Consider the following 13,691-nt stretch of genomic DNA (forward strand, 5'->3'; position numbering starts at 1 on the left):
CTTTGTGTAATGATCTTTGTGTAATGATCTTTGATGTAATGGTCTTTGTGTAATTCACTTTGATGTAATGGTCTTTGTGTAATTCACTTTGTGTAATTCACTTTCTGTAATTCACTTTGTGTAATGATCTTTGATGTAATGGTCTTTGTGTAATTGCTGCTGGTCTTGTAGTGCAGTGTTCCTCTGTCAAAGAGACCTCAGTCACAATAGGAATCCCTGCTAAAATAAAGATTGAATACAATAACAATATGACCAAACATGATAAAAAAAAAAAAACATTTATTGAATATTTATTTCCAAAACATGTTTGGTAGGTCTTATGTTGGGAAGGTCTTATGTTTGGAAGGTCTTATGTTTGGTAGGTCTTATTGTACAACTGAACATCAACAGCCTCAATCAATAACAAACCCCAACAAATGAATCAGAAAACAGTAAAAACTAAAAACGAAGTAAAACCAAAAATATCTGTTTGGTTGTCAAGTTTCGATAATTACAGCATTTTTAAAGCATAAAAAGTATTGCTTAATTTCTATTGGTTGAGATGCATCCATAAAACAGAATGCTTAATTCTTATTGGTCAAGAAGAAATCATAAGACATAGTGGTTCATTTCTATTGGTTGAGATGGACAATACAGAATGCCACCACCATAATAAAGAGTACAAAATGCCTTCCCCTATTTTTTATTTTTTACCTTTATTTAACTAGGCAATTCTTATTTTCAATGACGGCCTAGGAACAAATGTGAATGTGTTTAACAAAAAACAAACAAACGTTTATTCTTTCCACCGTACAATTATTATTTCCAATGTTCTACCTAATCCACACCAAAGCAAAAGTTCATAAAGTTAATTTCTTCGCAGAGTACGTAGATTACATGTAGGATAACTGATTATCTTAGTATTGTTAAAACATATCATGTCTGACACCATTGGCCCAGTTCCTTTCACTCTAGGTTGATTTTATTGTTCACCGCTGCCCAGTGAGCAAAATTGGTTGAAAATATGTATTTTCAACTTCTTTTCAACCCAAAAAATGCATATTTCCAACATTTTTTCAACCACTTTTGCTCGCCAGGGCGCTTACTTGATTGTTATGGATGTTCCACATGGGTTCGTCCTTTTGTTTCCCATCAAGGGAACTTAGAAAGTGTTTTTTTTGTGTTGCTGTGTATCTTGACGAGCTCCTTGCAGTGTCTCTATGGCGATCTGGAAAGATATTCCTGCAGGGCTAGTCTGGTCTAGACTGGTCATTTCCGTTTTTTACTGGTCTTTAAATGGTCTGGATTGGTCTTGGCTGGCTTGCTTGGACTGGTCTTGGCTGGTCTGGACTGGTCTTTACTGGTTTGGTTTTACTGGTTTGGACTGGTCTTTAATGGTCTGGATTGGTCAGGCCTGGACTGGTATGGACTGGTCTTGGCTGGATATGACTTTTGGTTGTTGTGGCGTCTTACCAGCCTTACCTTCCTCCTCCTTACACCGACTGTAGAGAAAGAGATGGACAGACAGAGGGAAAGTGGTGGAACAGGAAGAAGAGATGGACAGACAGAGGGAAAGTAGTGGAACAGGAAGGAGAGAGGGGAAAGACAGGTAGGAAGAAAAGTAGTGGAACAGGAAGAAGAGAGGGGAAAGGAAAAATAACAGTATGACACAACAATAAAAAGAGCGAGAAAAAGAGAGAGACGGAGATAGAGAGGTAGAGACCACCAGTAAAATCCACAGGTTAGGGTTTTCCAACGACAACAGATATTTGATCGGTAGACTTGGTGACTGTCTGCATATTGTTGAGTTGGTGACTTGGTGACTGCTTGCATATTGTTTTACAGTGCTGACACCAATCATTTGACAGCTTGGTTTTGATCATCAGTGTTAATAAGTAGGGCTGTTGATGAATGAGTTGTAATTTCACTGATGTGTGGTGTGTGTATGTGTGTGTCTTGTCATGTCTCTGTAGTTACCAGGAGCTCTTTTGGCAGGGGCCCTCATACTACCTCCACCTGGAGAGAGAGAGAGAGAGAGAGAGAGAGAGAGAGAGAGAGAGATAACAAACCATCACTCAAATGGAACATGCAGCCTAACACGTAATCTATACCTTATGCAAGTACCCAATGCAAGAACGGAAGACACTTTGTAAAATGGCTTTCCTGATACCTTTCTGTGCTGCAAAATATGCATGTCTCTGAAGCAAAAGCCATTTGCAACGCTAAGCAGGGAGGATATCCTTCCTAACTGTTATTGCGTGCATGCTTGTCTGTTGTTTAAATTAGGGGAAGGTGCTTTTAACAGAGACAACTTGTCTTCAGGTCTGAAAATTGCGTTATCTTAATTAGGACTTCAACTTGAAAGATTGTAGGTTCTGACCTTGGATTAGTTTGGTGATCCTCTCTGACTCTTGGTCGATCATTTCCGGGTTACCGTGGATGGTGGTGATCTTAGAGAATTCCGGGCCTGTGGAAGGAAACTGGAGCTGTTAGACACAAAATGGCGAATGCATGGATCCACAGCTACAGTTTCACACTGTAGAACACAGCTCCCTAGTCCTGCTCCTATATCCTAGTCCTGCTCCTATACCCTAGTCCTGGTCCTATACCCTCGACCCTGGTCCCATACCCTCGACCCTGGTTCTATACCCTAGTCCTGGTCCAATACCCTAGTCCTGGTCCAATACCCTAGTCCTGGTCCTATACCCTCGACCCTGGTCCTATACCCTAGTCTTGGTCCTATACTCTCGACCCTTGTCCTATACCCTAGTCCTGGTCCTATACCCTAGTCCTGGTCCTATACCCTAGTCCTTGTCCTATACCCTAGTCCTGCTCCTATACCCTAGTCCTTGTCCTATACCCTCAACCCTGGTCCTATACCCTAGTCCTGCTCCTATACCCTAGTCCTTGTCCTATACCCTAGTCCTGCTCCTATACCCTAGTCCTTGTCCTATACCCTTGACCCTTGTCCTATACCCTCGACCCTGGTTCTATATCCTAGTCCTGGTCCTATACCCTCGACCCTGGTCCTATACCCTAGTCCTTGTCCTATACCCTCGACCCTAGTCCTATACCCTCGACCCTGGTCCTATACCCTCGACCCTGGTCCTATACCCTCGACCCTGGTCCTATACCCTCGACCCTGGTCCTATACCCTCGACCCTGGTCCTATACCCTCGACCCTGGTCCTATACCCTCGACCCTGGTAGTTGTTGGTAAAAATGACTCCACCTAACAATCCAACATGGAACCTGTTCCCATTTTGGTTCACCTGTGTCCGTCTTTCTTCAGATCTGCAGCACTGAAGGGGACATCGATGGTCTCCCCGAATCAGGGGGAGGGTAGTACTGAGCATTAACAACGAGATATTCTATCTAGATAGAAGAGAGTTCATTTAAGGTGGCCCTACCCTCAATGATGTGAGGCTCGACGATTTTGGTGACCGTTGTGTGTCCGGTTCCACCTTAAGAGCAGCAGCAGAGAGGAGTGGAGGGATGTCGTAGTCATTTAATGACTTAACAACATATACTGACCAGAGAAACAGACCGACAGACTGACAGACACAGTACACACCCGGCTATGCCTCCTACTCCACCACCAGTAACACACAGACACAAACACCTGGATGCACGCACAAACACACACACTTCACCCTTACAGAAGTGGACCAATCCATTCACAATTCACACTAGGCACCATAACCCATCATTGCAGACAGACAGACTGATGATGGACAGACACATACCCACAAAACACCATGTTTCACATTCATATGTGTTCTCTCTCAAACTAATTGACAAAACTGAATATGGACTACAACAGAATATGGACTACAACAGAATATGGACTACAACAGAACATGGGACTACAACAGAACATGGGACTACAACAGAACATGGGACTACAACAGAACATGGGACTACAACAGAACATGGGACTACAACAGAACATGGGACTACAACAGAACATGGACTACAACAGAATATGGACTACAACAGAATATGGACTACAACAGAATATGGACTACAACAGAATGTTGGAAAATAGAGCTTTGATAAATGATTTGTTTCTTTTGGGCCAATAGCATGTCTGTATAGACATGGATGGAATTCCAATTGGCATAGGACTTGGTCAAAAGGGGGTAAACAGTGTTTGAGATACAAGTTTAAGTTGGGGGTTTTTGGGAAAAAAAATGATCTCCAATTTATGTTTTGGCCACAAATACGAGTATAGGACAAAAAAATAAAAAAAACATTATTTGGATATGAGTAAACCTTCTTAGGGATAGGGTCTAGTTTCCTGAATTTCCGCCTGACTAACGTGCCCAAAAGTAAACTGCCTGTTACTCAGGCCCAGAAGCTAGGATATGCACATAATTGGTAGCATTGGATAGAAAATACTTTGAATTTTCTAAAACTGTTAACCTGTCTGGGCTAGGGGGCAGTATTTTCACGGCCGGATAAAAAACTTACCCGATTTAAACTGGTTACTACTCTTTCCCAGAAATTAGAATATGCACATAGAAAACACTCTGAAGTTTCTAAAACTGTTTGAAGTGTCTGTGAGTATAACAGAACTCATATGGCAGGCAAAAACCTGAGAAGATTCCTTAAGCAGGAAGTGGCCTGTCTGACAATTTGTAGTTCTTCTTTCTAGTCCCTTTCGAAGACTACAGGATCTCTGGGGTAATGTTGCACTTTCTAAGGCTTCCATTGGCTCTCTAAAGCCGTCAGAAAGTAGATTGAGGCGTCTCCTGTCTCTGGGCAGAGTATGGTAGCACAGTTTGTCAGTGGTCTGCCTAGTGACTAAGAGATTGGAGATGCGCGTTCACAAGACCACGCTGTTTTTTCTTTCCCTCTTTGAATGAATACCCTATTGTCCGGTTTGGAATATTATCGCTATTTTACTAGAAAAATACCATAAAAATTGATTTTATACAGCGTTTGATATGCTTCTAAGTACGGTAAAGGAACATTTTGAATTTTATTGTCTCGAAATGCGCCGTCGCTCGCCCAATTTACCCTTTCGGATAGTGACCTGAACGCATCGAACAAAACGGAGCTATTTGGACATAACAATGGATTATTTGGGACCAAAACAACATTTCTTGTGGAAGTAGCATTCCTGGGAGTGCATTCTGATGAAGCTCAGCAAAGGTAATACAATTTTTCTAATAGTAATTCTGAGTTTAGTGAGCCCCGAAGTTGGCAGGTGTCAAAATAGCTAGCCGTGACGGCTGAGCGATCTACTCAGAATATTGCAAAATGTGCTTTCGCCGAAAAACTATTTTAAAATCTGGCATAGCGATTGCATAGAGGAGTTCTGTATCTATAATTCTTAAAATAATTGTTATGTATTTTGTGAACGTTTATCGTGAGTAATTTAGTAAATTCACCGGAAGTGTTGGGTGGGAATGCTTGTGAACATCACATGCCAATGTAATAAGCTGTTTTTGGATATAAATATGAACTTGATTGAACAAAACATGCATGTATTGTATAACATAATGTCCTAGGAGTGTCATCTGATGAAGATCATCAAAGGTTAGTGCTTCATTTAGCTGTGTTTTGGGTTTATGTAACATATATGGCTGTGTGATTATTTGTGGCTGTGTACTCTGCTAACATAATCTAATGTTTTGCTTTCGTTGTAAAGCCTTTTTGAAATCGGACAGTGTGGTTAGATTAACGAGAGTCTTGTCTTTAAAATGGTGTAAAATAGTGGTATGTTTGAGAAATTGAAGTTATTGCATTTTTGAGGTTTTGTATTTCGCGCCAGGCTCTTCCACTGGCTGTTGAATAGAGTGGGATGGTGATGTACCACCTGGCCCATAGAGGTTAACATAATGTCTTAGACTATAACATACCTGATATGGCAGGCAAAAATCAGAAGAAAAATCCAACCGGAAATTGTATTTCTTTGAGGTCCCAGGCTCTTATTATGGTATGTAAATCTGTCTCCCAGATTGCAATTCCTATAGCTTCCACTAGATGTCAACAGTCTTTATTCAAGTTTTCGGGCTTCTTTTTTAAAAAACAAACAAGTTTTTGGAGTTTTTGTTAGGAGACCACCTGAAGAAAATCAGTCATTTCGGCGCGCGAGGGAGAGGGTGAGCGCTTATGAATTTCTTTCCTATTGAATATTCTACTTTCCGTGTGAAATATTATAGTTTATTTACAATTTAGAGTACCTGAGGATTAAATAGAAACGTTGTTTGGCTTGTTTGGATGAAGTTTAGCTTTTTGGATTCCTTTGTCTGCATGTTGAACGAGTGGATTACTGAAATCGATGGCGCCAACTAAACAGAATTTTTGGGATATAAAGAAGGATTTTATCTAACAAAACAACCATTCATGTTGTAGCTGGGACCCTTGGGAATGCACACAGAGGAAGATCTTCAAAAGTAAGTGATTTATTTAACTTCTTACGGATCATTGGGACACTACCATCCCACCTGGCCAACATCCGGTGAAATTGCAGAGCGCGAAATTCAAATTACAGAAATCGTAATATTAAACATTCATGAAAATACAAGTGTCATACATCATTGAAGAGCTTAACTTCTTCTTAATCCAGCCGCGTTGTCAGATTTCAAAAAGGCTTTACGGCGAAAGCACAACATGCGATTATCTGAGGACAGCGCCCGGCACATAAAAGCATTACATACATTTTCCAACCAAGCAGAGGTGTCACGAAAGTCAGAAATAGCAATAAAAGAAATCACTTACCTTTGAAGATCTTCATCTGGTTGCAATCACAAGGGTCCCAGCTACATAACAAATGGTCCTTTTGTTCGATAAAGTCCTTCTTTATATCCCAAAAAAGTCAGTTTCATTGGCGCGCTAGACTCAGTAATCCACCAATGTCCCTCGTTCAAAATGCATACAAATGAATCCCTTAAGTTACCAATAAACTTCTTCCAAACATATCAAACAATGTTCCTAATCAATCCTCAGGTACCCTAATATGTAAATGATCAAATTTAAGACGGCAAATACCGGAGACCATTACCGGAGATAAATAATGATGCACGCGCACTCACCGGAACGCGCAACAAACACTACAGCCAAAATGGGAGCCACTTACTAAAACTACAAATTCTAGCTCATTTTTCAAAAAACAAGCCTGAAATTCTTTCTAAAGACTGTTGACATCTAGTGGAAGCCCTAGGAACTGCAACCTGGGAGGACTTCCTTTTATTTTCCCATTGACAGCCATAGTAATCAAGGGTGAGCTAAAAAAAAAAAACATTCTGGATGGATTGTCCTCGGATTTTTGCCTGCCATATCAGTTCTGTTATACTCACATACATTATTTTAACAGTTTTGGAAACTTTAGAGTGTTTTCTATCCAATACTACCAATTATATGCATATCCTAGCTTCTGGGCCTGAGTAACAGGCAGTTTACCTTGGGCACCTCATTCATCCAAACTTCCGAATACTGCCCCCTATCCCGAAGAAGTAAATCGCTATTTGTGATTTTGTGAAGCCTGTGCTGGTTGAAAAATATGTTGTGGGGCGCCGTCCTCAGACAATCGCATGGTATGCTTTCGCCGTGAAGCCTTTTTGAAATCTGAAAACGCAGTTAGATTACCAAGAAGTTAAGCTTTTAAAGGATATAAGACACTTGTATGTTCATGAATGTTTAATATTACGATTATTTATTTATACTGTACTCTATACCATCTACTGCTTCTTGCCTATGCCGTTCGGCCATCGCTCATCCATATATTTTTATATATATATTCTTATTCATCCTTTACACTTGTGTGTATAAGGTAGTTGTTGTGAAATTGTTAGATTACTTGTTAGATATTACTGCATGTTCGGAACTAGAAGCACAAGCATTTCACTACACTCGCATTAACCTGTTAGGGCTAGGGGGCAGTATTGACACGGCCGGATAAAAAACATACCCGATTTAATCTGGTTACTACTCCTGCCCAGTAACTAGAATATGCATATAATTATTGGCTTTGGATAGAAAACACCCTAAAGTTTCTAAAACTGTTTGAATGGTGTCTGTGAGTATAACAGAACTCATATGGCAGGCAAAAACCTGAGAAGATTCCTTACAGGAAGTGCCCTCTCTGACAAGATCTTGTTCTTCTTGTCTCTGTTTATTGAAGACTGAGGATCTTTGCTGTAACGTGACACTTCCTACGGCTCCCGTAGGCTCTCAGAGCCCGGGAAAACGCTGAATGATATCGAGGCAGCCCCAGGCTGAAACACATTATCGCGTTTGGATAGTGGCCAGTCAGAGCACTCTGAGACTCAGGCTCGTGCATGAGGGCACGATATGTTTTTATTTTCTCTCTCTTTGTACGTATACACGCTTTCCCGGTCGGAATATTATTGCTTTTTTACGAGAAAAATGGCATAAAAATTTTATTTTAAACAGCGGTTGACATGCTTCGAAGTACGGTAATGGAATATTTAGAAATTTATTGTCACGAAATGCGCCGTGCTCGTCACCCTTATTTACCCTTTCGGATAGTGTCTTGAACGCACAAACAAAACGCCGCTATTTGGATATAACAATGGATTATTTGGGACCAAACCAACATTTGTTATTGAAGTAGAAGTCCTGGGAGTGCATTCTGACGAAGAACAGCAAAGGTAATAACATTTTTCTTATAGTAAATCTGACTTTGGTGAGTGCTAAACTTGCTGGGTGTCTACAGTAAATAGCTAGCCCTGTGATGCCGGGCTATCTACTTAGAATATTGCAAAATGTGCTTTCACCGAAAATCTATTTTAAAATCGGACATATCGAGTGCATAGAGGAGTTCTGTATCTATAATTCTTAAAATAATTGTTATGTTTTTTGTGAACGTTTATCGTGAGTAATTTAGTAAATTCACCGGAAGTGTTCGGTGGGAATGCTAGTCACATGCTAATGTAAAAAGCTGGTTTTTGATATAAATATGAACTTGATTGAACAAAACATGCATGTATTGTATAACATAATGTCCTAAGATTGTCATCTGATGAAGATCATCAAAGGTTAGTGCTGCATTTAGCTGTGGTTTGGGTTTATGTGACATTATATGCTAGCTTGAAAAATGGGTGTCTGATTATTTATGGCTGGGTACTCTGCTGACATAATCTAATGTTTTGCTTTCGTTGTAAAGCCTTTTTGAAATCGGACAGTGTGGTTAGAATAACGAGAGTCTTGTCTTTAAAATGGTGTAAAATAGTCATATGTTTAAGAAATTGAAGTAATAGCTTTTCTAAGGTATTTGAATATCGCGCCACAGGATTCCACTGGCTGTTGACTAGGGTGGGACGCAAACGTCCCACCTAGCCCAGAGAGGTTAACATCTGCTAACCATGTGTATGTGACAAATAACATTTGATTTGAATTGCGCGCCCTCCAATTTCACCGGATGTTGTCGGCTCCGCTAGCGGTACACCTAGCCTGAATATGAACTTTTAAAAGTGAGATTTTCACTGGGAAGTTACTTTAAAAGACACTATTCCTTTGTGAATAAGTCTTCTGCTCTTAGCTACAAAGAGCAAGAATTATTCATTAGCCCTGAATGGTCAATGCTGGTGACACATGCAGGTCACCTCACAGCCAGTACACACTGCAGAGAATACCATGCATCTATGCAGGTCACCTCACAGCCAGTACACACTGCAGAGAATACCATCCATCTAGGCAGGTCACCTCACAGCCAGTACACACTGCAGAGAATACCATCCATCTAGGCAGGTCACCTCACAGCCAGTACACAATGCAGAGAATACCATTCATCAAGGCAGGTCACCTCACAGCCAGTACACAGTGCAGTGAATACCATCCATCTAGGCTGGTGACTCATGCAGGTCACCTCACAGCCAGTACACACTGCAGAGAATACCATCCATCTAGGCTGGTGACTCATGCAGGTCACCTCACAGCCAGTACACACTGCAGAGAATACCATCCATCTAGGCAGGTCACCTCACAGCCAGTACACACTGCAGAGAATACCATCCATCTAGGCAGGTCACCTCACAGCCAGTACACAATGCAGAGAATACCATCCATCTAGGCAGGTCACCTCACAGCCAGTACACAATGCAGAGAATACCATCCATCTAGGCAGGTCACCTCACAGCCAGTACACACTGCAGAAAATACCATCCATCTAGGCTGGTGACTCATGCAGGTGTCACATCCTGACCATAGTAAGATATTGTTTTCTATGGTAGAGTAGGTCTGGGTGTGACAGGGGGTGTTTTGTTTAAGTTCTAGGTTTCTATTTCTGTTTTTTTGGGGGGATGATCTCCAATTAGAGGCAGCTGGTCCTCGTTGTCTCTAATTGGAGATCATATTTAAGTAGGGTTTTTTTTCCACCTGTGTTTGTGGGCAGTTATTTTCTGTTTAGTCTCTGTACCTGACAGAACTGTGCGCTGTTGTTTTTTCATTTTGTTATTTTGCTTCAGTATTTTCATTTATAATAAATTATCATCATGAGCACTCAACACGCTGCGCTTTGGTGCGATCCTTTCGACAGCCGTTACAGCAGGTCACCTCACAGCCAGTACACACTGCAGAGAATACCATCCGTCCTTTTTTGTCTTCACTTTGGATTGGGTTTACTGCTTTGTTGTCAGGGTTTAGGATCCATACGGATATCTTATTCGTCAAATAGTGTTATATAATGTAGGGTTCAATTGTAGGTGTGTGAGTGTTATTAACGGTACTTTGGAGCATTTTGAGGTCAAGAATAATAATAGACTTAATAACTTAATAATAATTTTCATTTCCATCTAAATTTGTTTCCCTATCAATAATTTTGCCAGGCTAAATATTCACAGTCCTCAAAAAAAAAAAAATGTCACACAGGAACAGTATCAGTCTCCATATTATGGGATGCTGGTTATAGAGAGAGGGCGATAGGAAAGCAGCCATGTTGGATGACGAATATATACGTGCGGTTGTCAGTCGTTTGTTTGTTTGTTTACGTCTCCGACAGACTAACCTCCCTCTGTAAGGTTCTTGATTTTCCTCCTCCTGGAGAGTATGAACCTCACTCTCCAGAAACTTCTCAACCTTGGACACGTCTAATCATTGGATCCAAACATGGAAAAGTCATCACAGATCCTGTAGTTGCCTGTGGTAGACCAGAGGTTATAAAATCTATCCTCTGGGACCCCCCCCCCAGACGTTCCATGTATTTAAAATATTCCAGAAATAGTACACCTGATTCAACTTGTCACCTGATCATCAAGCTCTTGATAAAAGATGGTGGATATATAGAAAACGTCCCGTTTCGGTCTGCTTATAAAACCCACTAGCTGATGTCTGCGCCCCATGTGGAGGTCTGTTTAAGACATATCAGTTTGTATGGACTGTATCTCAATACACTGCGTCTGCCAATTCTTAAAGTAGTCACAAGAAAACAAGAAAACACATTGTTGATGGATTGAATTGTAGTCCAACATCAAGCCAAACATTAGTATTTGGGAACAGAAGAGGCTTCACCAACAGGTTTCAGGCTTTAATAAACGTAATGTAGCACATACTCGTCGTGATGGATTACACGAATGTGTCACATACAACATGCCTAGGCTACGTGCATGTATGTAAAGCTCCGTCGCCAACTGATCGACATGTTACAAAGCTATATGGCCAATATTAGGCATTGATGTGTTTTTTTCCATTGGCAACCATGCAAAGGCTTTGCATTAAACATTGTTATAACTATATACACGTATCCCTGATTTACTCATGCAGCTTACTGCCAAAATAGAAGAAACGCTGGAGGAAATGAGGGATATTGAAATCATTATATTGTTAAGATAAATGGACGTCTGGGGAATGTTAACGTACATTGACGCCTATAGAATGTTAACGTACATTGACGCCTGGGGAATGTTAACGTACATTCACGTCTATAGAATGTTAACGTACATTGACGCCTGGGGCATGTTAACGTACATTGACGTCTGGGGAATGTTAACATGTTATGGCTAGGGGGCAGTATTTTCACGGCTGGATAAAAAACGTACCCGATTTAATCTGATTATTAGTCCTGCCCAGAAACTAGAATATGCATATAATTATTAGCTTTGGATAGAAAACACTCCAAAGTTTCTAAAACTGTTTGAATGGTGTCTGTGAGTATAACAGAACTCATTTGGCAGGCCAAAACGTGAGAAGATTCTGTACAGGAAGTACCCTGTCTGACCATTTCTTGAACTTCTTTGCCATCTCTATCCATTACAAAGGATCTCTGCTCTAACGTGACACTTCCTACGTCTTCCATAGGCTCTCAGAGCCCGGTAAAAACCTGAATGTCGTCATTCCAGCCCCAGGCTGAAACACATTATCGCCTTTCTCAAGTGGCCGATCAAGGGACTGTGGGCTTAGGCGCGTGCACTGGCCGCCCCCGTCTTTGTGTTTTTTCCTCTGTTTGCCGAAAAGGAGATTCCCGGTTGGAATATTATCGTTTTTTTACGAGATAAATTGCATAAAAAATTATTTTAAACAGCGGTTGACATGCTTCGAAGTACGGTAATGGAATATTTAGAATTTTTTTGTCACAAAATGCGCCATGCGCGCGACCCTGATTTACCATTTCGGATAGTGTCTGGAACGCACGAACAAAACGCTGTTATTCGGATATAACGATGGATTATTTTGGACCAAACCAACATTTGTTAATGAAGTAGCAGTCCTGGGAGTGCATTCTGACGAAGACAACAAAAGGTAATCAAACTTTTGTAATAGTAAATCTGATTTTGGTGAAGGCTAAACTTGCCGGGTGTCTAAATAGCTAGCCTGTGATGGCTGGGCTATGTACTTAGAATATTGCAAAATGTGCTTTCACCAAAAAGCTATTTTAAAATCGGACATATCGAGTGCATAGAGGAGTTCTGTATCTATAATTCTTAAAATAATTGTTATGTTTTTTGTGAACGTTTATCGTGAGTAATTTAGTAAATTCACCGGAGGTTTGCGGGGGGTATGCTAGTTCTGAACGTCACATGCTAATGTAAAAAGCTGGTTTTTGATATAAATATGAACTTGATTGAACAAAACATGCATGTATTGTATAACATAATGTCCTAGGGTTGTCATCTGATGAAGATCATCAAAGGTTAGTGCTGCATTTAGCTGTCTTCTGGGTTTTTGTGACATTATATGCTAGCTTGAAAAATGGGTGTCTGATTATTTCTGGCTGGGTACTCTGCTGACATAATCTAATGTTTTGCTTTCGCTGTAAAGCCTTTTTGAAATCGGACAGTGTGGTTAGATTAACCTGTTAGGGCTAGGGGGCAGCATTTGCACGTCTGGATAAAAAAAATTTACCCGATTTAATCTGGTTACTAATCCTACCCAGTAACTAGAATATGCATATACTTATTATATATGGATAGAAAACACTCTAAAGTTTCTAAAACTGTTTGAATGGTGTCTGTGAGTATAACAGAACTCATTTGGCAGGCAAAACCCTGAGACATTTTCTGACAGGAAGTGGATACCTGATGTGTTGTATTACCTTTAAACCTATCCCATTGAAAAACACAGGGGCTGAGGAATATTTTGGCACTTCCTATTGCTTCCACTAGATGTCACCAGCCTTTACAAAGTGTTTTGAGTCTTCTGGAGGGAGATCTGACCGAACAAGAGCCATGGAACGATGATGTCCCATTAGACACCTGGCGCGCGAGTTCATGTTGGGTACCCTCGTTCCAATACGTTATAAAAGAGTAT

General features: G+C 40.7%; 1 protein-coding gene across 11 annotated transcripts in view; it reads right to left on the minus strand.

Moving 5' to 3' along the window:
• Positions 1–257: 257 nt before the first annotated feature.
• Positions 258–13,691, minus strand: part of LOC100380654 (periostin) — a 73,583-nt gene continuing 60,149 nt past the window's right edge. For 9 of the 11 annotated variants that reach the window (XM_045717463.1, XM_045717461.1, XM_045717462.1 and 6 more), the window contains 4 exons: positions 3,389–3,442; positions 2,360–2,446; positions 1,957–1,995; positions 258–1,481 (listed from right to left, as the gene is read on the minus strand). In XM_045717463.1, the coding sequence (XP_045573419.1) occupies positions 1,351–1,481; positions 1,957–1,995; positions 2,360–2,446; positions 3,389–3,442 (311 nt within the window). In that variant the 3' untranslated portion in view covers positions 258–1,350. The remainder of the gene's footprint in view (positions 1,482–1,956; positions 1,996–2,359; positions 2,447–3,388; positions 3,443–13,691) is intronic. The other 2 variants (XM_045717458.1, XM_045717456.1) reach the window with 1 other exon arrangement.

The sequence above is a fragment of the Salmo salar genome, chromosome ssa04 (genome assembly GCF_905237065.1).
Source record: "Salmo salar chromosome ssa04, Ssal_v3.1, whole genome shotgun sequence".
NCBI lineage: Eukaryota > Metazoa > Chordata > Actinopteri > Salmoniformes > Salmonidae > Salmo > Salmo salar.